This window comes from Hyla sarda, chromosome 1 (genome assembly GCF_029499605.1).
Source record: "Hyla sarda isolate aHylSar1 chromosome 1, aHylSar1.hap1, whole genome shotgun sequence".
Classification (NCBI taxonomy): Eukaryota; Metazoa; Chordata; class Amphibia; order Anura; family Hylidae; genus Hyla; species Hyla sarda.
This window is the reverse complement of record NC_079189.1, coordinates 302,111,580-302,135,762: the sequence shown is the minus strand read 5'-3', so window position 1 is coordinate 302,135,762 and position 24,183 is coordinate 302,111,580. Positions and strand designations below refer to the sequence as shown.

Here is a 24,183-nt window from a genome sequence, read left to right as displayed (position 1 = left end):
AACTCTGTTCTGACATATAGAGGTTGACTCTAATAGAACTTATGGACGGGAGTTGTTGTCCTGGAACAACCCTTTTCACAGAAATAAGGCAGCATAACATTTTTCTGCATTTTATATTCTCAAATCAATAAAACAAACAGATGTGACCTTCACAATAATGGTCTTGTGTCAGAAGGTGCCGGAGAATATTCAGTTCACTTTTAATACCGTCAGTTTACATGAACATTATGTCCTTCTGTATTATGCTGAAGGACTCATATACAGATGCTTAGCATGTGTTCAGTGTCTGCATTGCCTCAGAGCACCACTGAGCAGACTTGGATAGACCCATTACCAAATCCAATACTTTATAAAACATAACCATTATTGATAATTCATTTTAAAAACAAAACTAAAAATAAAGAGCAAATCACAGTGCACACCCTAGAACACCAGTGTACCTGAAAAACCGAGGGGGGCACCACTTCGTACCCGTGCAATGACTTCCTCAAATGTGTAGTTGGTATGCTGATGGAAGGGGATAGATTATAAGAGGAAGTAGATGGGAGAGTGCACCCTAGAACTGATGCCCGTATCTCTCTATCCCTGCCTTTTGAGGGATCCACAGTGACAGTCCCTAACTTAAAATAAAATGAGGGATAAAACAACAAACCAATGGCGAGTGGTGTTAAAAGAAAAGAAACACACAAAATAGAGATATCTAAAAGCAATGCACAGAGGCTATTCTTGTGCAACAAACATCACATACACATATTACATATAGTAATTTCAGATAACTATGTGTATCGATAAAGTAAAGCAGATTCTGATTAGAGATGTCGCGAATTGTTCGCCAGTGAACCTAACATGTTCTCGTCCGCATCGCCGGGCGAACATATATGAAGTTCGATTCGCCCCCTATACTTTAACATTGTGGTAAACTTTGACCCTGTGAGTCAGAGTCAGCAGACACATTACAGCCAATCAGCAGCAGTCCCTCCCTTCCAGACCCTCCTACCTCCTGCACGGACGCCATTTTACCTTCATTCGGCATGCTGCAGGCTTAGGAAGTGGAGGGACAGAGAAGCTGCTCCTGCTATATAGGGAAAGCGATAGCTAGGTTGCTGCTAGGTGGTGTATTCAGTGTCCACTTTACTCCTAAAGCACTAGTCTAACATCTGCTTTAAGGACAGCACCCAAAAAAGCCCTTTTTAGAGCTCAAAAATCAGTCTGTGTGTCTTGCAACAGCTGGAGGCACCCTGGTTGGGAGGGAACCGCTGGTTAAAAGGTGTACTCCAGTGTAAAACTTAAGTTCCTTCAAGCAACTAACTACAGTATTAAAAGGGCTATAAGTTCAGTCCGTGTGTCTTGCAACAGCTGGAGGCACCCTGGTTGGTAGGGAACTTAATTTCCTTCAAGCAACTAACTACAGTATTAAAAGGGCTATAAGTTCAGTCCGTGTGTCTTGCAACAGCTGGAGGCACCCTGGTTGGTAGGGAACTTAATTTCCTTCAAGCAACTAACTACAGTATTAAAAGGGCTATAAGTTCAGTCCGTGTGTCTTGCAACTGCTGGAGGCACCATGGTTGGGGACCTCTGCTTAAAAGGGGAACTCCGCTGGCAACCTTTTTTGCTCATTGTCACACTAGTGCAAATCACATTTGGTGTGACAGTTATTAAAAATAAATTAAAAAAAACTTTTTTGGCTGTGAAATAAAACCAGTGCTGCCTAAAGGGGGGCTCTAACTATGTGCTGCCTAATATGGGGGAATCTATGTGCTGCCTAAAGGGGGGATCTATGTGCTGCCTCAAGGGGGGCTCTAACTATGTGCTGCCTAACATGGGGGAATCTATGTGCTGCCTAAAGGGGGGATCTAACTATGTGCTGCCTAAAGGGGGGCACTAACTATGTGCTGCCTAATATGGGGGAATCTATGTGCTGCCTAAAGGGGGGATCTAACTATGTGATTCCTAAAGGGGGGCTCTATGTGCTGCCTAAAGGGGGCTAAAGCACGTTATTCCAAACAATTTAGGAATGTTAGGTGATTTATGCCCTTTATGGATTAAAACCAGACTCTACATCAACTATGTAATTTTCCATGGGAGTTTTGCCATGCATCCCCCTCCAGCACACCACAGTCCAGGTATTAGTCCCCTTGAAACAACTTTTAAATCACTATTGTGGCCAGAAAGAGTCCCTGTGGGTTTTAAAATTCGCCTGCCCATTGAAGTCAATGGCGGTTCGCCCGGTTTGCCGGTTCCCGAACATTTGCGGAAGTTCGTGTTCGCCGTTTCCGAACCGAAAATTTTATGTTCGCGACATCACTAATTCTGATACCTATCGAATCTCTGTAAGACCAATTAACCATATCAAGATAGTACTTAAAGGGGTTATCCACCATAAGGTGATTTTAGTACATACCTGGCAGACAGTAATGGACATGCTTAGGAAGGATCTGCACTTGTCTTGGGGCTAAATGGCTATGTTGTGAGATTAAACATTGTGGCGAGCTTTTTGTGAACTGGTATTTCCTGTTTGAATTTTCTTATTTTGCTTCGTAATCCCATAATTCCATTTTCCTCCCTCCCACACATCAGCCACCCCACCCATTGAAACATAAATGAGCTGCATTCATTCAAAAGACCTGTGGTTTTCAATTAGGGGGCCTAGAGCTGTTGCATTAGATGCATACTGATCTCTCTCCCACCAAGCGATCGCTCCACCCATTGAAGCAGACAGGCTCCCTGTCATCAGCTGACTAGTGAGTTGCATCCTGGGAAAAATCTGAGACAACAGTAATTTTGTATGCTGGTGAAAATAAATATTGGGGTGAAAGAAGTATTGTGAGAAAACCATCACACACAGGTACAGACACGATATTAAGAACTACACTCACTCTACAGCCCCTGCAGCATAGTCAAATAACAAAAAAATCCTGGAATGCCCCTTTAAATTCCCAATTAGCGTTTTCCCCTTCCCGGTGACGAAGGGTTTATCAAGGATATACATAGAATGAACACACGGTACTTAAAGTGCTAGTACACCGAGTACTTAAAGTATATAAAAATTACCCAGTACAGGCAGACCTCACCATCCAGGGACCTCCTGTAGCATACCCCTGTTCCGTATTTGCTATCTGCTGCATTGGTGGCCTTCACATTTGATGTATCTTTGTGTGGTGGAGACCCACCATTCTATAAGTTTATGGTTTGTCTGTGGCTGCATTTTACTCCTAGGTGTGCATCTATGTGTAAGCATAACCTTCATGTGTATCTAGCTTTACATTTGTCCCTGCAGGTGTTTCTGCCTATCTGTTACAGGTATATCTTTGTACCTGCTCCTGCAGGCATTTTGTTAGCTTTCAACCAAATCAGGGGCTGATTATATCGATTGCCCTTTCATCATCATAACATACATGGCCACATTATATGCCATTTGTTTTTTTGTATTGGGTGGGATTGTCATTATGGCCATATGGCTGCAGTAGTGTAGACCTTAATACAAGTGATCATGCAGGTTTTATATATAAATATACGGTGAGGCTGTATTATCGGTTGTAGCGTCACAGGTTACATGGTTGATCAGGCATGGCATGGTATTTTTTTGGCTACATGGTGATCACTTATTGTATTTTGGCTATTTATACCTGTACTGGATCATTTTTATATACTTTAAGTACTCGGTATACTAATCCTTCATGCACCATTTTCCTGATAAACCCTTGGTCACCGAAAGGGGAAGACTTGAAACTTGGGAATTTCAATAGTATCTTGATATGGTTAATTGGTCTTATAGTGATCTCATAGGAATAAGAATCTGCAATATCTATAGGTACTTTATCGGTACCTGATATTACTATATGTGATTTGTGTATGTAGTGCCTGTTGCACAAGAATAGCCTCTGTGCATTGCTTTTTATATATCTCTTTGAGTTTTGTGTGTCTCTTTTATTCTAACACCACTCCTCATTGTTTTTTTGTTTTATCCTTCACTGTATTTAAGTTAGGGACCCTTCAGGTACACTGGTGTTCTTGGTTGTGCACTGTGATTTGCTCTTTAATTTTGGTTTTGCTTTTATAATAGATTATTAATAAGGTTATGCTTTATAAACTACTGGATTTTGTCATGGGTCTATTGTCAGTGATTGTGGTTATATTTTGACCCCAGTACCCCTATTATTGCAGGATTGGACCCCTTCTAATGTAGACAGTTTGTGTTGGTGATGTGACGTAATCATGATCAGAAACCCAAAACCATCTGGTTCTTATGGCTGAAGAAGTCAAAGCTCCAATATTATCAATAGGGGTTTCACAGGATGGAATTGAAAGCCTTCTATAAATATACTTTTGAACCCAGCTGTATTATCTTAGAATGTTCCTCTCACATATGAGTTGAATTCTTTTTGTTTCTGTCTCCAAGCTCCAAAAGATGGATTTGTTTACCTGAGAGGAATACAAGTGTGCTGCAGGTAACCTTTAAACTCCAATACAAGGAGCGGTAGTTAATGTGTAAACTTAACTTAGAGATGAAACAGTACAGCTGTTATGTTTCCTAAACATTCCCATCGGAAGCCTGTGACTCCTGTTTTTCCTGCCCAAAATATGATGAAAAGAATCTCGTATATACATAGGTTTGTGTACAGGTATGCAAGCAGAGCTGTCAATCAATTTCTGTATAGGTGGGTGAACAGGACTTACAGGCTTTCTCGCTGTCAGGCATTTGAACAGGTTTTACATATACAGGGTGGGCCATTTATATGGATACACCTTAATAAAATGGGAATGGTTGATGATATTAACTTCCTGTTTGTGGCACATTAGTATATGTGAGGGGAGAAACTTTTCAAGATGGGTGGTGACCATGGCGGCCATTTTGAAGTCAGCCATTTTGAATCCAACTTTTGTTTTTTCAATAGGAAGAGGGTCATGTGACACATTAAACTTATTGGGAATTTCACAAGAAAAACAATGATGTGCTTGGTTTTAACGTAACTTTATTCTTTCATGAGTTATTTACAAGTTTCTGACCACTTATAAAATGTGTTCAATGTGCTGCCCATTGTGTTGGATTGTCAATGCAACCCTCTTCTCCCACTCTTCACACACTGATAGCAACAGCGCAGAAACACTGATAGCAACACCAATCCACTTTCCAGGAAACTGTTCATCCGTAGTCTCAGGTGCTGCAGAATGGGCAAAACAAAAATTGGAACAGGACCCTCAGTTTATGCAGAAGATTTTCTTCAGTGTTTTGTTAAGTTAATAAACAAAACCACCGCTATTGGTCTGACACTAACCCACATTGGATAGATCCCTCCAAGTCTGTTGGAACACAAAAATTGATGGTATGGTGTGGTATATGGGGTACAAAGATAGTGGGGCCATTCTTCATCAATGGAAACCTCGAGGCCACTGGATATGCAAAATTGCTACATGATGACGTGTTTCCCTCTTTATGCACTAAAGCTGGCACAGTCCCTGAGTTTTTTCAGCAAGATGATGCACCACCACATTATGGGTGTCAGGTTCGAGCATTCCTAGATGAAAAGTTTCCTGAAAAGTGGATTGGTCGTCGAGGGCCAGTTGAATGGCCCCCAAGGTCTCCAGATCTGACCCCCTTAGACTTTTATCTTTGGGGTCATCTGAAGGCAATTGTCTATGCTGTGAAGATATGAGATGTACAGCACCTGAAACTATGGATACTGGAAGCCTGTGCTAGCATTTCTCCTGTGGTGTTGCTATCAGTGTGTGAAGAGTGGGAGAAGAGGGCTGCATTGACAATCCAACACAATGGGCAGCACATTGAACACATTTTATAAGTGGTCAGAAACTTGTAAATAACTCATGAAAGAATAAAGTTACGTTAAAACCAAGCACATCATTGTTTTTCTTGTGAAATTCCCAATAAGTTTAATGTGTCACATGACCCTCTTCCTATTGAAAAAACAAAAGTTGGATTCAAAATGGCCAACTTCAAAATGGCCGCCATGGTCACCACCCATCTTGAAAAGTTTCCCCCCTCACATATACTAATGTGCCACAAACAGGAAGTTAATATCACCAACCATTCCCATTTTATTAAGGTGTATCCATATAAATGGCCCACCCTGTATATGCACACACACACACACACACACACACACATATATATATATATACAGACCAAAAGTTTGGACACTCCTTCTCATTCAGAGTTTTCTTTATTTTCATGACTATGAAAATTGTAGATTCACACTGAAGGCATCAAAACTATGAATTAACACATGTGGAATTATATACAAAATATGTCATATTCTAGGTTATTCAAAGTAGCCACCTTTTGCTTTGATTACTTCTTTGCACACTCTTGGCATTCTCTTTTTGAGACTCAAGAGATAGTCACCTGAAATGGTTTATCCTTCACAGATGTGCTGGTGTGGGGGAGGTGGTGTGGAGGTGCTTTGCTGGTGACACTGTTGGGGATTTATTCAAAATTGAAGGCATACTGAACCAGTATGGCTACCACAGCATCTTGCAGTGGTATGCTATTCCATCCGGTTTGCGTTTAGTTGGGCCATCATTTATTTTTCAAAAGGACAATGACAGCCTTTGCGGGTCCGGGCCTGCTGGGAGTTGTAGTTTCACAACAGCTGGAGGCCCCCTGGTTTTTAGTATACAGTATTAGGTTTTATATGTTCTGGTCGGCCCCCGCCTGCAGCCACACACGGGAGCCGGCCCGGGCACATAAAAAGAAGTATTCCTATCCCGGAGAGCGCGACCCAAGACCCCCCCCCCCCCAGATGTTGCGCCCGGTGCGGCCGGCCCCCCCTGCAACCCCCCCACACGCCTCTGCCACTGGCAGTGTTTGTAAATTGTGCTGTGGGCGGGCAGGGGGGGTGGGTCATTATCGGCACATTTTTTGTTGTTTCGACATTTCCCCGAAATAGCTATTTTCGGCCAATATGTATCGGCCGCCGGTATATCGGTGCATCCCTAATATATATATAAGAAGAAGAAAGCTAAGCTGGCGATGGGGACAAGCCAGTGTTACAGAATGGGCTAATGCCTAGTTTTATAGGCCTCCTTTATATAAAAGTCTTCTGTTAAATACTACTATGCTGTGATAGACTATGGCCATTGGTATTTGTAACTGTCATGTGTAAACATCTTTTTCTACTAAAGGAATTGATGACAGTATGGGTTTTAATAATACCACCTTGAAATACGTGTGTAGCAGTGGGTCAGTGTTATATAAATTACTGGAACATGAAGTGAAAATTTAGTTAAACTAATCCATCACAGATGAGGCATTCCAAAATTTTAAAAGCTAGTATGTTTCTTAGCCCCAACAAGACACAAGACCAGAAGGTGTTTATCAATAGTCAACTGCCACTGATGTCAACTGCCGCTGATCCCTTTAAGCTTACAACCCCCTTAATGGTATAACTAGTGATATTTTCTTTAAAATAAATAAATAAGTAGTTAAAAAAATATTAGGTTTCCTTTTTGCAGCTGTTAGCCCCAAGGTTGTCCTTGCTGGTTCTTGGAGTTCCTTTACAAGGTGATTTCCTAAAATACATTTTTTCTTGAAGACCTTGAAAAGATAATGGTCAGCATCTAATTTATAAGACCATTGGTCTGTTGGAACATTCAGCAGGTCAGGCAAAAACATCATATCAAGAACCATGTGTCTCCGTTTCTGCTTCTGTTTCCTGCTCATTGCCTATATTAAAATCAACTCATGCCAGGCATTGGAAGTGGCAGATGGTGGGATAAGGCTGTGTGGAAGAGATTTCATTCGGACCGTTGTTATGTCATGTGGAGGATCCCGGTGGAAGAGATATTCACCTGAGCCTGGGCAAGAAAGGCTTAACCCTTACCGTAAGTACTATTCTGTTACTTCAAAGTGCATGCTCAACCGGTTTTGATTGCCAAAACACAATGCCACCCCCGCTACAGAAACAAAGACATTATGTTGACTCTACTACCTCTGGCTTCTCATTCTATTCTGTTACTATTACTCAATCAGGTAATTCAATGGGAGAAACAAAACATGGCATACCATAAAAGTATATGTAAATAAAGCGGTAGAATCTGAAAGTAGTCCTGTAGGGACTCATTAGGGTTATAGGTTGAACTTGATGGACTCTGGTCTTTTTTCAACCTAATGAACTATGTTACTATGTTATGTTACTAGCATACAATTAAACAATAAGGGGGAGATTTATCAATTTGTGTTTGTGTGCAGCCACTTTCCATCCCTTTTTTTTTTGCTGTGTTTTTTGCTTACATGTCCCAAATTTATCAAAACAGTGCACAGACTTTGATAAATTTTGCACACATTAAAAATCACCTCAGAACGTGCTGTAGGATGTCACTTTTTTAAGGCAAAGCAGAAGTGGTATGAATTTGCTTTCTTTTTTTTGAGCGTTTGTGCATTATTTTTTTTCACCTTTTTAACCCCTTAAGGACGCAGCTCATTTTCACCTTAAGGACGCAGGCCTTTTTTTGCAAATCTGACCACTGTCACTTTAAGCATTAATAACTCTCGGATGCTTTTACTTTTCATTCTGATTCCAAGAATGTTTTTTCGTGACATATTCTACTTTATGTTTGTGGTAAAATTTCGTCGATACTTGCATAATTTCTTGGTGAAAAATTCCAAAATTTGATGAAAAATGTGAAAATTTTTCATGTTTTTAACTTTGAAACTCTCTGCTTATAAGGAAAATGGACATCCCAAATAAATGTTATATTGATTCACATGTACAATATGTCTACTTTATGATTGCATCATAAAGTTGACATGTTTTTACTTTTGGAAGAAATCAGAGGGCTTCAAAGTATAGCAGCAATTTTCCAATTTTTCACAAAATTTTCAAAATCTGAATTTTTCAGGGACCAGTTCAGTTTTGAAGTGGATTTGAGGGGCCTTCATATTACAAAATACCCACAAATGACCCCAGTATAAAAACTGCACCCCTCAAAGTATTCAAAATGACATTCAGTAAGTTTGTTAACCTTTTAGGTGTTTCACAGGAATAGCAGCAAAGTGAAGGAGAAAATTCTAAATCTTAATTTTTTACACTTGCATGTTCATGTAGACCCAGTTTTTGAATTTTTACAAGAAGTAAAAGGAGAAAAATCTTCCTAAAATTGGTAACCCAATTTCTCTCAAGTAAGGAAGTACCTCATATGTGGATGTCAAGTGCTCTGTGCGTGCACTAGAGGGCTCAGAAGGGAAGTGTTACGCCGAGCGCTCCGGGTCCCCGCTCCTCCCCGGAGCGCTCGCTACACTTCCCTCACTGCAGCGCCCCGGTCGGTTCCACGGACCCGGGGCGCTGCGTTACTACCTCCGGCCGGGATGCGATTCGCGATGCGGGTAGCGCCCGCTCGCGATGCGCACCCCGGCTCCCGTACCTTACTCGCTCCCCGTCAGTTCTGTCCCGGCGCGCGCGGCCCCGCTCCCTAGGGCGCGCGCGCGCCGGGTCTTTGCGATTTAAAGGGCCACTGCACCGCTGATTGGTGCAGTGGTTCCAATTAGTGTTTACACCTGTGCACTTCCCTATATCACCTCACTTCCCCTTCACTCCCTCGCCGGATCTTGTTGCCCTAGTGCCAGTGAAAGCGTTCCTTGTGTGTTCCTTGCCTGTGATTCCAGACCTTCTGCCGTTGCCCCTGACTACGATCCTTGCTGCCTGCCCCGACCTTCTGCTACGTCCGACCTTGCTTCTGTCTACTCCCTTGTACCGCGCCTATCTTCAGCAGCCAGAGAGGTTGAGCCGTTGCTAGGGGATACGACCTGGTCACTACCGCCGCAGCAAGACCATCCCGCTTTGCGGCGGGCTCTGGTGAAAACCAGTAGTGACTTAGAACCGATCCTCTAGCACGGTCCACGCCAATCCCTCTCTGGCACAGAGGATCCACTACCTGCCAGCCGGCATCGTGACAGTAGATCCGGCCATGGATCCCGCTGAAGTTCCTCTGCCAGTTGTCGCTGACCTCACCACGGTGGTCGCCCAGCAGTCACAACAGATTGCGCAACAAGGCCAACAGCTGTCTCAACTGACTGTTATGCTACAACAGTTACTACCACAGCTCCAGCAATCATCTCCTCCGCCAGCTCCTGTACCTCCTCCGCAGCGAGTGGCCGCTTCTGGAATACGACTATCCTTGCCGGATAAATTTGATGGGGACTCTAAGTTTTGCCGTGGCTTTCTTTCCCAATGTTCATTACACTTGGAGATGATGTCGGACCAGTTCCCCACTGAAAGGTCTAAGGTGGCTTTCGTAGTCAGCCTGCTGTCTGGAAAAGCCCTGGCTTGGGCCACACCGCTCTGGGACCGCAATGACCCCGTCACTGCCTCTGTACACTCCTTCTTCTCGGAAATTCGAAGTGTCTTTGAGGAACCTGCCCGAGCCTCTTCTGCTGAGACTGCCCTGTTGAACCTGGTCCAGGGTAATTCTTCCGTTGGCGAGTATGCCGTACAGTTCCGTACCCTTGCTTCAGAATTATCCTGGAATAATGAGGCACTCTGCGCGACCTTTAAAAAAGGCCTATCCAGCAACATTAAAGATGTTCTGGCCGCACGAGAAATCCCTGCTAACCTACATGAACTCATCCATCTTGCCACTCGCATTGACATGCGTTTTTCCGAACGGCGTCAGGAGCTCCGCCAGGATATGGACTCTGTTCGCACGAGGCGTTTCTTCTCCCCGGCTCCTCTCTCCTCTGGTCCCCTGCAATCTGTTCCTGTGCCTCCCGCCGTGGAGGCTATGCAGGTCGACCGGTCTCGCCTGACACCCCAAGAGAGGACACGACGCCGCATGGAGAATCTCTGCCTGTACTGTGCTAGTACCGAACACTTCCTGAAGGATTGTCCTATCCGTCCTCCCCGCCTGGAAAGACGTCCGCTGACTCCGCACAAAGGTGAGACAGTCCTTGATGTCTACTCTGCTTCTCCACGTCTTACTGTGCCTGTGCGGATGTCTGCCTCTGCCTTCTCCTTCTCTGCTGTGGCCTTCCTGGACTCTGGATCTGCAGGAAATTTCATCTTAGCCTCTCTCGTCAACAGGTTCAACATCCCGGTGACCAGTCTCGCCAGACCCCTCTACATCAATTGTGTAAACAATGAAAGATTGGACTGTACTATACGTTTCCGCACGGAGCCCCTTCTAATGTGCATCGGATCTCATCACGAGAGGATTGAACTGTTGGTCCTCCCCAATTGCACTTCTGAAATCCTTCTTGGACTTCCCTGGCTTCAACTCCATTCCCCAATCCTGGATTGGTCCACTGGGGAGATCAAGAGTTGGGGGCCCTCTTGTTCCAAGGACTGCTTAAAACCGGTTCCCAGTAAACCTTGCCGTGTTCCTGTGCTTCCTCATGTAACCGGTCTCCCTAAGGCCTATATGGACTTTGCGGACGTTTTTTGCAAAAAACAAGCTGAGACTCTACCTCCTCACAGGCCTTATGATTGTCCCATTGACCTCCTCCCGGGCACTACTCCACCCCGGGGCAGAATCTATCCTCTGTCCGTCCCAGAGACTCTTGCCATGTCTGAATACGTCCAAGAAAATTTAAAAAAGGGCTTTATCCGTAAATCCTCCTCTCCTGCCGGAGCCGGATTTTTCTTTGTGTCCAAAAAAGATGGCTCTCTACGTCCTTGCATTGACTACCGCGGTCTTAATAAAATCACGGTTAAGAACCGCTACCCCCTACCCCTCATCTCTGAACTCTTTGATCGTCTCCAAGGTGCCCATATTTTTACCAAACTGGACTTAAGAGGTGCTTATAATCTCATCCGCATCAGAGAGGGGGATGAATGGAAAACGGCATTTAACACCAGAGATGGACACTTTGAGTATCTGGTCATGCCCTTTGGTCTATGCAACGCCCCTGCCGTCTTCCAAGACTTTGTTAATGAAATTTTTCGTGATCTACTATACTCCTGTGTTGTTGTATATCTGGACGATATCCTGATTTTTTCTGCCAATCTTGAAGAACACCGCCAGCATGTCCGTATGGTTCTTCAGAGACTTCGTGATAATCAACTCTATGCCAAAATAGAGAAATGTCTGTTTGAATGCCAATCTCTTCCTTTTCTAGGATACTTGGTCTCTGGCCAGGGACTACAAATGGACCCAGATAAACTCTCTGCCGTCTTAGATTGGCCACGCCCCTCCGGACTCCGTGCCATCCAACGTTTTTTGGGGTTCGCCAATTATTACAGGCAATTTATTCCACATTTTTCTACCATTGTGGCTCCTATTGTGGCTTTAACAAAAAAAAATGCCGATCCCAAGTCTTGGCCTCCTCAAGCGGAAGACGCCTTTAAACGACTCAAGTCTGCCTTTTCTTCGGCTCCCGTGCTCTCCAGACCTGACCCTTCTAAACCCTTCCTATTGGAGGTTGATGCCTCCTCAGTGGGAGCTGGAGCTGTCCTTCTACAAAAAAACTCTTCCGGGCATGCTGTTACTTGTGGTTTTTTTTCCAGGACCTTCTCTCCGGCGGAGAGGAACTACTCCATCGGGGATCGAGAGCTTCTAGCCATTAAATTAGCACTTGAGGAATGGAGGCATCTGCTGGAGGGATCAAGATTTCCAGTTATTATTTACACCGATCACAAGAACCTCTCCTACCTCCAGTCTGCCCAACGGCTGAATCCTCGTCAGGCCAGGTGGTCTCTGTTCTTTGCCCGATTTAATTTTGAAATTCACTTTCGGCCTGCTGATAAAAACATTAGGGCCGATGCTCTCTCTCGTTCCTCAGATGCCTCTGAAATTGAACTCTCTCCTCAACACATCATTCCTCCTGACTGCCTGATTTCCACTTCTCCAGCCTCCATCAGGCAAACTCCTCCAGGAAAGACCTTTGTTTCTCCACGCCAACGCCTTGGGATCCTCAAATGGGGTCACTCCTCCCATCTCGCAGGTCATGCGGGCATCAAGAAATCTGTGCAACTCATCTCTCGCTTCTATTGGTGGCCGACTCTAGAGACTGATGTGGTGGACTTTGTGCGAGCCTGCACTATCTGTGCCCGGGATAAGACTCCTCGCCAGAAGCCCGCTGGTTTTCTTCATCCTCTACCTGTCCCCGAACAACCTTGGTCTCTGATTGGTATGGATTTTATTACTGACTTACCCCCATCCCATGGCAACACTGTTATTTGGGTGGTCGTTGATCGATTCTCCAAAATGGCACATTTCATCCCTCTTCCTGGTCTTCCTTCAGCGCCTCAGTTGGCTAAACAATTTTTTGTACACATTTTTCGTCTTCACGGGTTGCCTACACAGATCGTCTCGGATAGAGGCGTCCAATTTGTGTCTAAATTCTGGAGGGCTCTCTGTAAACAACTCAAGATTAAATTAAATTTTTCTTCTGCATACCATCCTCAATCCAATGGACAAGTAGAGAGAATTAACCAGATCTTGGGTGACTATTTACGACATTTTGTTTCCTCCCGCCAGGATGACTGGGCAGATCTTCTACCTTGGGCCGAATTCTCGTATAATTTCAGAATCTCTGAATCTTCCTCCAAATCTCCGTTTTTCGTGGTGTACGGCCGTCACCCTCTTCCCCCCCTCCCTACCCCCTTGCCCTCTGGTCTGCCCGCTGTGGATGAAATTTCTCGTGATCTTTCCACCATATGGAAAGAGACCCAAAATTCTCTCTTACAGGCTTCTTCTCGCATGAAGAGATTCGCAGATAAGAAAAGAAGAGCTCCTCCCATTTTTTCCCCTGGAGACAAGGTATGGCTCTCCGCTAAATATGTCCGTTTCCGTGTCCCGAGCTATAAGTTGGGACCACGCTATCTTGGTCCTTTTAAAGTTTTGTGTCAAATTAATCCTGTCTCTTACAAACTTCTTCTTCCTCCTTCTCTTCGTATCCCTAATGCCTTTCACGTCTCTCTTCTTAAACCTCTCATCCTCAACCGTTTTTCTCCTAAATCTGTTCCTCCCACTCCTGTTTCCGGCTCCTCGGACATCTTCTCTGTCAAAGAGATTTTGGCCTCTAAAAAGGTCAGGGGAAGAACTTTTTTTTTAGTGGATTGGGAGGGTTGTGGTCCAGAAGAGAGGTCCTGGGAACCTGAGGACAATATCCTGGACAAAAGTCTGATCCTCAGGTTCTCAGGCCCCAAGAAGAGGGGGAGACCCAAGGGGGGGGGTACTGTTACGCCGAGCGCTCCGGGTCCCCGCTCCTCCCCGGAGCGCTCGCTACACTTCCCTCACTGCAGCGCCCCGGTCGGTTCCACGGACCCGGGGCGCTGCGTTACTACCTCCGGCCGGGATGCGATTCGCGATGCGGGTAGCGCCCGCTCGCGATGCGCACCCCGGCTCCCGTACCTTACTCGCTCCCCGTCAGTTCTGTCCCGGCGCGCGCGGCCCCGCTCCCTAGGGCGCGCGCGCGCCGGGTCTTTGCGATTTAAAGGGCCACTGCACCGCTGATTGGTGCAGTGGTTCCAATTAGTGTTTACACCTGTGCACTTCCCTATATCACCTCACTTCCCCTTCACTCCCTCGCCGGATCTTGTTGCCCTAGTGCCAGTGAAAGCGTTCCTTGTGTGTTCCTTGCCTGTGATTCCAGACCTTCTGCCGTTGCCCCTGACTACGATCCTTGCTGCCTGCCCCGACCTTCTGCTACGTCCGACCTTGCTTCTGTCTACTCCCTTGTACCGCGCCTATCTTCAGCAGCCAGAGAGGTTGAGCCGTTGCTAGGGGATACGACCTGGTCACTACCGCCGCAGCAAGACCATCCCGCTTTGCGGCGGGCTCTGGTGAAAACCAGTAGTGACTTAGAACCGATCCTCTAGCACGGTCCACGCCAATCCCTCTCTGGCACAGAGGATCCACTACCTGCCAGCCGGCATCGTGACAGGAAGGAGGGACAATGGGATTTTGGAGAGTGAGTTTTTCTGAAATGGTTTTTGGGGGCATGTCACATTTAGGAAGCCCCTATGGTGCCAGAGCAGAAAAAAAAAACACATGGCATATTATTTTGGAAACTACACTCCTCAAGGAACATAACAAGGGGCACAGTGAGCCTTAACACCCCACAGGTGTTTGACGACTTTAAGTTAAAGTTGGATGTGTAAATAAAAAAAAAAAATTTCACTAAAATGCTGGTTTTCCCCCAAATTTTACATTTCTACAAGGGGTAATAGGAGAAAATTCCCCCCAAAATTTGTAACCCCATTTCTTCTGAGTATGGAAATACCCCATGTGTGGATGTCAAGTGCTCTGCTGGTGAACTACAATGCTCAGAAGAGAAGGAGCTCCACTGAGATTATGGAGAGAGAATTTGGTTGGAATAGAAGTCGGGGGCCTTGTGCATTTACAAAGCCCCTTGTGGTGCCAGAACAGTGGACCCCCATATGTGACCCCATTTTGGAAACTACACCCCTCACAGAATTTCATAAGGGGTGCAGTGAGTATTTTCACTCCACTGGCATTTGACAGATTGGAACAGTGGGCTGTGCAAATGAAAAATTAAATTTTTCCTTTTCACAGACCACTGTTCCAAAAATCTGTCAGATACCTGTGGGGGGTAAATGCTCACTGCACCCCTTATTACATTCTGTGAGGGGTGTAGTTTCCAAAATGGGGTCACATGTGGGTATTTATTTTTTTGTGTTTATGGCACAACCGCTGTAAAATCAGCCACCCCTGTGCAAATCACCAATTTAGGCCTCAAATGTACATAGTGCCCTCTCACTCCTGAGCATTGTTGTGCACATGCAGAGCATTTTACGCCCACATATGGGGTATTTCTGTACTCAGGAGAACTTGCGTTACAAATTTTGGGGGTCTTTTTTTCCTTTTACCTCTTGTGAAAATAAAAAGTATGGGGCAACACCAGCACGTTAGTGTAAAAAAAATTTTTTTTTACACTAACCGGCTGATGTAGACCCAAACTTTTCCTTTTCATAAGGGGTAAAAGGAGAAAAAGCCCCCCAAAATTTGTAGTGCAATTTCTCCCGAGTACGGAAATACCCCATATGTGGCCCTAAACTGTTTCCATGAAATACGCAGGGCTCCGAAGTGAGAGAGCGTCATGCGCATTTGAGGACTAAAATGGCGATTGCATAGGGGTGGACATAGGGGTATTCTACGCCAGTGATTCCCACTCAGGGTGTCTCCAGCTGTTAAACTCCCAGCATGCCTGGACAGTCAGCGGCTGTCCAGAAATGCTGGGAGTTGTTGTTTTGCAACAGCTGGAGGATCCGTTTTGGAAACACTGCCGTACAATGTTTTTATTTTTATTGGGGGGGGGGGGGGACAATGTAAGGGGGTGTTTATGTAGTGTTTTACCCTTTATTTTGTGTTAGTGTAGTGTAGTGTAGTGTTTTTAGGGTACATTCACACTGGCGCAGGTTTACAGTGAGTTTACCGCTAGGAGTTTGCGCTGCGGTAGAAAATTTGCCGCAGCCCAAACTTGAAGCAGGAAACTTACTGTTAACCTACCTGTGTGAATATACCCTGTACATTCACATGGGGGGGGGGGGGGCAAACCTCCAGCTGTTGCAATGTTGCAAAACTACTTTTGCAACAGCTGGGGGCACACTGGTTGGAAAACCTTCAGTTAGGTTCTGTTACCTAACTCAGTATTTTCCAACCGGGGTGCCTCCAGCTGTTGCAAAACTACAACTCCCAGCATGTACTGATCACCGAAGTGCATGCTGGGAGATATAGTTATGCAACAGTTGGAGGTACGCAACTACAAGTCCCAGCATGGTGAGACAGCTGTTTGCTGTTTGAGCATGCTGGTATTGGCACTTTTGCAATATCTGCAGGGCCACAGTTCAGAGACCACTACAGAGTGATCTCCAAACTATGCCCCTCCAGATGTTGCAAAACTACAAATCACAGCATGCCCAGACAGCAAACTGCTGTGTGGGCATGCTGGGAGTTGTAGTTTTGCAAGATCTGGAGGACTACAGTTTATAGATCACTGCAAAGTCATCTCCAAACTGCAGCCCTCTAAATCTTGCAAAACTACAAATCCCAGCATGCCCAAACGGCTGTCTGGGCATGCTGGGAGTTGTAATTTCTCAACATCTGGGGGGGGGGGGGGGCTACAGTTTATAGAGCACAGTATCGTGGTCTCCAAAGTTTAGCCCCCCCAGATGTTGCTAGGCAACTACTCACCATCTTCCGTAGTCTTCTTCAGGGAGCCACGAGGGAGCCACACGTCATCACCGCCCGCCGCAGCCGATCAGGTAAGGGACCTCCACCGCCGCCGGTCACGCTACAGTTCCCCCATTCTGGGAACCAAACTTTAACCCCCCCGCCCCCGATCTGCTATTGGTGGTCACGTCCTGACGACCAATAGCAGGGATAGGAGGGGTGGCACCCCTGCCACCTAACTCCTATCCCTTCAGTGGGACTGGGGGTGTCTTGGACACCCCCGATCCCCCTGATTTTCCGAGTCACCTGACACCGGTATGACCCGGATCCGCGGAAAATCGTCGGTCTGAATTGTCTTAGGACCCCCCTGGGCATATACACGGGATGCCTGCTGATAGATATCAGCAGTCATCCCAGTCCGGTCCCCAACCGGCTAGCGGCGGGGACCGGAATTCCCACGGGCGTATCCATATGCCTTAAAGGGGTACTACCGTGGAAAACTTTTTTTTTTTAAATCAACTGGTGCCAGAAAGTTAAACAGATTTGTAAATCACTTCTATTAAAAAAATCTTAATCCTTACAGTACTTTTTAGTGGCTGTATACTAAAGAGAAATCAAAAAAAGAAATGCATTTCCTGTGATGTCCTGACCACAGTGCTCTCTGCTGACCTCTGCTGTCCGTTTTAGGAACTGGAGAAAATCCCCATAGCAAACATATGCTTCTCTGGACAGTTCCTAAAATGGACAGCAGAGGTCAGCAGAGAGCACTGTGGTCAGGACATCACAGGAAATGCATTTCTTTTTGGATTTCTCTTTAGTATACAGCCCCTAAAAAGTACTGGAAGAATTAAGATTTTTTTAATAGAAGGGATTTACAAATCTGTTTAACTTTCTGGCACCAGTTGATTTAAAAAAAAAGTTTTCCACCAAACTATATAGCCCAGTAAAGAGGATATGGCTACTTACGTCTCCACTACTGATGTTTTCATCACCTATATGGTTGTCTCTTTATCCAATATGACCACCACCGTCAGTTTGGGAATCTTCCTATATTAATAGGAATCCTCTGCTTGACCCGATGTTCTTTTATTGTCATTCTTTGTTTACCAATTCTCCCTTTATCTTGGGATTATTGGCCCTGGAATACATATCCTCTTTACTGGGCTATATAGTTTGGTACTTTTTATGAGCTGTCATCAGTGAGTCTTGGTTTCCATATGTGTAACAATGTATTATAATGGCAGTGGACATGAATACACATCTTGAAGGACTACATGAAACTGCTCCAGCATTTTTGTCCTGAGTTTTGCTTATCTTTGTGACATTATGCCAACAAATTTATTCTAGTTTTGTCCGCTATCTATCTGTCTTGAATCTCATATTGACAGTGACTGCTATACTCATCTCCAAGACTGACTGACACTCACTAACCCACTGACGCTGTACTAATATCATTAATATTATCATTCGCTATGTGCTTACATCACTAATTTTGTATCTGTGTTCTTTGTATCTGATTGTGGCTTCCCCTCACTCCCTGATGAGCCCCTATAATCTATGGGCGAAACGCGTTGGCAAGAGAGGCCCGCCAACCGATACATAAATATGTTATTTGTTTTCCTTACCCTCTCCACACAAAGAAGTAGGAGATTCCCACCTATATAGGTAGGAACTCTGGTGTAGGTACTCACCTGTATCCTTTTCCCTGCTCCCAGCATTATCTTTATACACTATCATTTTGAGTAAAATCAAGTTTTTATGGTATCTTAGCCGTATTGGTGATTTTCTATGGTATATATTATTTATGTTGCTTACCAAGGGACATTAGCACCAGACTGGTCTGAGGTGCCAGATATCATTTTCCCTTTTTTGTGTTATCATGGGTGGTGAGCTGACACTACTTTTTTCTATTGTCTATGGCGTCACCCTGATTACCAATGAGTCTCGAAACCAGGCCAATCAATGTAACTATGTCAAATGTCAAGTGCATACACTTATGTATAACTCTCTTTTATATAGCTACTACAGATCTGATCTTGACATCATTAAAGTTAATGTATGTGAATATGATTAAAAAAAACTATTATAAGTTTATAACCTAAATATATCTTAAACCCATGAATATGTATCTGAGATAACTTCTTTGGGAGTAGTTTCATCAGATCCTTCTTTAATTCATACTAATTAAAGGTGTAACTAAATGTTCTGTCTTAATAATATGAGCTTTTTTGTTTTCAGGGAAGATGGTCCCCAATAGTTTTATGGTCAAGGTGAAAAGAACTCACAAGAAGTTCAACTTATAATACTTTTGCTTTGACCAGGGGATTGTAAAAACAAAGAGGAATATTTATCAAAACCTTTTCAGAGGAAAAGTTGACACGTTGTCCATAGAAACCAATCAGATCGTTTCTTTCCTTTTTAAAAAGGCCTCAGAAAGATGAAGTATCTGATTGGTGGCTATAGGCAACATTTGTGCACAGGTCTATATGAATTCCCCCCCAAAATCCTTAGGAAGTACATGTTATGAGTGGCACCTGTGGGTAATCTTTTTTGCTAGCATTGGGGATACTGCCACATATGAACTCCCATTAGTGTACTGGGCCCTACTTGTTCATAACTTCATAGTGGGCCCCAATTTCTGGAATCCATCCAATGTGAGTGTTTAGTATTCCAGGATATTTTCAAGTTGCAACCTGCACTCAATATTCTAGTCTGTAGTGTGCTTGGCAATATATATGCTATCGTTAAAAAAATGATTTCTTTACAATACACTGATCAGCCATAACATTAATGAAATCTGTCTAATATTAAGTAAGTCGCTTTTTCATTTCTTGTCACTTTTTCATTTCTTAGCCAAGTGTCAAAGAGGTGGGGCCAAACTGCTCAATTGCCCCAGTCTACCACACTTCCTTATTTCCTTTCACCTCTCAGACCCTCCTTGACTGACATATAGGGCTCTCTACATCAATCAAGGAAGGGGTGGTGAGCAGGGAGGCATGCCAGGCTGTGGCACTTGAGCAGCTTGTCCTTGACACTTGGCTGAGAAAAAAAAGGGGATTTTAAAAGTTTAGTGACCACCATCAGCTCTAGTCCAGTTTACTTTTATATCCTAATAGCTATCCAACCGTATCTGTACCTCTTATCAGCAAACAGGGATGACAGATTCCCTTAAAAAGCACCATTGTCATGGTAATCAATATTATTTCCTTCCCCAGTCAGTGGAATTATTGATATGGATGATCTGTATATAACCTTTAATAAATCATTTTTAGGATAATCCATATTATCCACATTCTGTATATTGGATCAACTAGCAAAACTGTTCATGAGACAACTAATATTTGACTGGTTTCTATTAATCAATATAGATTTTAAGCTGTGTATCAAGTGGTATTCTTACAGAAAACCAGTAAGTATCAAAAGCATTGTAGAACATCTAAGAAGGTATTACAAACAGTAATGTGGTAACAGTTATATATTCCCACCAACTTGGTAAAAGACTATAAACGCAGCACTTACCAGTAGTTCATGGTGCCTTTTCTTTGTTAAGTAAAAAGTACAGCGGCATTCACAGGCGTGGGAGCAGGTGAAAAAACATGCCGGGGGGAGGAGAGGCGATGGACCGATGCACGCACGTAGCCTTCATCAGGCCAACAAAGCGATGGCCTGACGAAGTGCTATGTGTGCGCAACCGTCCGTCGCCTCTCCTCCCCCTGCATGTTTGTTCACCTGCTCACCCGCCTGTGAATGCCGCTGCACTTTTTACTTAACAAAGAAGAGGCACCATGAACTACTGGTGAGTGCTGCGTTTATAGGCTTCTACCAAGTTGGTGTCATTCATTGCCTAATACTTCTGACGCTATTGCACCCCAGCTATTCATTACGGCTAAGACACCTCTATTTCCACTGCATGTGAACAGTACTCTACCTCCTATTGAAAGTAACCCTAGGGTGATGCCAGTAATATTTTCTACTGTGAGATACTAGTTATATATTCTCATTTTAGATGATTTCCTGGACTGGTTGAATAGAGACACCTTTGAGGATCCTGACCGTCTGAATTCAGTTTATGGAGATACCCATAGAGCTGCAAATACTCCCTATTCCTCCCTGCAGAAGAATGATCCAACTCTGGAACAGTTGCAAGGTGCCCTATATGATCCTATAGCAAATGAAGAACAGCAAGGTGTTGGTCTGCGGATGAAGAGAAGTGCAGGACCTGCTTTATCCTGCTGTCAAAGAGGCTGTACCAAGACTGAACTTATGAAGTTCTGTTAATGTGGCTTTCATGCAGTACATATTTACACTGAGTATAAAGCACTTTGCCATCTCTGTTAAGATCTGATTTTCTATTCTTAAAGGGCATCTGAAAGCAGGGTTGCCCATATTAACCTACTGGTACTGGGTGATGCTGATCACAATTATGTTTTTTTTCTTCTACATCGTGCAGTTAGGGAAATATGGACAAAAATTTGAACATGCAAATGAGTTTGTTAGGTGCTCCGGGGGTGTTCCGTAAACCCTAATTGCACTGTTATGCCCAATGGCAGATCCTGTAAGAAATCCCCCTAATAAATATGCATAAGCGTCCTCAGCAGTGACGTAGCTGCTATGTGCTGTGAGATCCCGCGTTTGCAGATGAAAATGTTTATGCATACCTATTACGGGGTGTTCATACTAGACCAGCTGGATGGGCATAGCAGTGCACTTAGAGGCTAGGAAATGCCCCCAGTGCTCCAAACCTACTCATTTACCTATTACTTTATTTCTCCATAATGGCGCAACAAAGGCATCATTATGCCTGTACTGTCACCCAATACTAGCAAGTTAGCATGGGTGACCCTGCTGTAAGATTCCTTTTAAAGGGGTGTTCTGGACTATCACTTTAATGAGAACTCTGTTGCAGAAACCCAGCCCAGCCACTACACAATAAATAGGGCCTGTGACATGGAAGGAAACTACTTCCGAAGATCTTCTCACTGCCATATAAATGCTTAAATGAGCCTATTAAATGAGCCTAAACAATTTACAGTATAACCACACACATACATTTGTTGACATAATCTCTGGTACTCTCCTATTCATCCATATAAGAACTTGCAGAAATTCAAGCACATGTTGCAGAAACAACCCCTTTCACATGTATGAAATTTCTGCAACAAATCTTCTGTGTGAACTTAATGGAAACGCGTCATCACTTTCGTGCTGCCTGAACCACTAGTCATCTTGGTGGTCTCAGTGGCTTCTACTTGCCCCACCAGTCTTGATAGATCGCTCCCTATACAAAGAGAGATCTATCAATCAAGGCCGATGGGGTAGGAGGAGGCTGCCAGGGACCACCCTGATAACTCATTGTTCAGGCAGTATAGAACTGATGTCAGGTTCCATTTAATGCTGCTCACTATGCACCAAGATGACCAGGAATTGAGTCAATAATAGTTAAACCTAATTTTTATGTTCAACTAAAATGTGTTGCCCAAACAGATTGAGGACAATATTAAAATTGCAAGAGTTCATTGTCAGATATTGGAAAAACTGATGCTGTTTGGAAGAACAGTTTGTACATGTAAGATCACATTAGACTACAATAAGATCAGGAGGAAACAACTCTTCTTCTAGTCATAAGGTTTAAACGTGAGTCCCGCTTCATATTACAGTACACACCTTTATTTTACAGTTCAGATCTGAATTAATTTAGAAGCCTTTACAGAGTTTCATAAAAATGTAAATCACCCAATTGATTTTCCCAAAGAAAATGTATTTTTGCTTTCCTGTACTCCATGTATCCTGTTTCTCTTCCTTTATTCATCTATAACTAAGTCCTAACATAATACAGCACATGAAATAAAGACTGCATAGAACTAGAATGTATCATTTTTCATATAGAGTTCATATTTTTCTATAGATAAAGAAAAAAAGGTAATCATACTTTTCCCTTTAGCAGCAAAGCCACATCTTGTAGCATACCTAGTGGGAATTCAGCTTTTGTGGCTATACTTACTTTCACTGCTGAAGGACTACAAGTTATGAGTAAGATATATAATCATATTCTCAGTCATTAATAAAACTTATCGGCATGGTTTTCAATAGGAAATGGAGCATGTTATGAAATAGCAAAGGTCACGTTTTCTCTAAGGAGAGGGGAGGGATAACCCACAGCCAGACAGGACTGGCATGTTCTTCCGAGAACAAAAAAAAAAAGCTTGATAGAGATCCAACATGCCCAACCCTTCTCTCCATTGACATCATTTGTTATTGAAGAATTGGGAAGCCCTTAGACAGTCAGCCAAACCCGCCAATGGTGGAGGGATCAGTCAACTTTAATATATGGTGTATGGGCACCTTAAAGGGGTACTCCGGTGGAAAAAAATAAATCTAATCAACTGGTGTCAGAAAGTTAAACAGATTTTTAAATCACTTCTATTAAAAAATCTTAATCCTTCCAGTACTTATCAGCTGCTGTATCTTAATCCTTCCAGTACTTATCAGCTGCTGCACAGAACTGTCCAGAGCAGGAGAGGTTTGTTATGGGGTTTTGCTCCTGCTCTTAACAGTTCCTGATGTGGACAGAGGTGTCAGCAGAGAGCACTGTGGTCAGACAGAAAAGAACAACTCAACTTACTCTGCAGCATACAGCAGCTTATAAGTACTGGAAGTATTAAGATTTGTTTTTATAGACGTGATATACAAATATGTTTAACTTTCTGGAGCCAGTTGATATGAAAAACATTGTTTTCCACTGGAGTACCCCTTTAACCCCTTGCCGCAGAACGCCGGATTTATACAGCGCTACTGCATGGGAGGGTTATGAAGTGAGCTCAGAAGCTGAGCTCACATCATACCCACATGGTCCGGGCTACTATCAGCAGCCAGGACCCGTGGCTAATGCCGGACATCGCCGTTCCAGCAGATGTCTGGCATTAACTCTTTAGACATGGCGATCAAAGATGATCGCTGTGTCTAAAAGTGGAAGTAAAAGCATCCCGGCAGCTCAGTCGGGCTGATCGGGACATAAAATCGGGATAAAATCGCGATCTCCCGATCAGCTAGGACGCAGCAGGGAGGGTGCCTCCTGCACGTCCGGATGGCGATTGATTG

General features: G+C 44.0%; 1 protein-coding gene across 1 annotated transcript; it reads left to right on the top strand.

The window, feature by feature from the left end:
- Positions 1 to 7,593: 7,593 nt before the first annotated feature.
- Positions 7,594 to 22,952, top strand: LOC130269730 (relaxin-3-like). The gene is made up of 2 exons (XM_056518133.1): positions 7,594 to 7,839; positions 21,092 to 22,952. The coding sequence occupies exons 1-2, from the start codon at positions 7,644 to 7,646 to the stop codon at positions 21,361 to 21,363; spliced, it is 468 nt and encodes a 155-aa protein (XP_056374108.1). The 5' UTR covers positions 7,594 to 7,643; the 3' UTR covers positions 21,364 to 22,952.
- Positions 22,953 to 24,183: the final 1,231 nt, after the last annotated feature.

Coding starts and splice junctions, on each gene's coding strand:
- LOC130269730 (XM_056518133.1), top strand. CDS start 7,644: ATGTGTCTCCGTTTCTGCTTCTGTTTCCTGCTCATTGCCTATATTAAA. Junction 7,840..21,091: donor AGAAAGGCTTAACCCTTACC/GTAAGTACTATT, acceptor TTCTCATTTTAG/ATGATTTCCTGGACTGGTTG.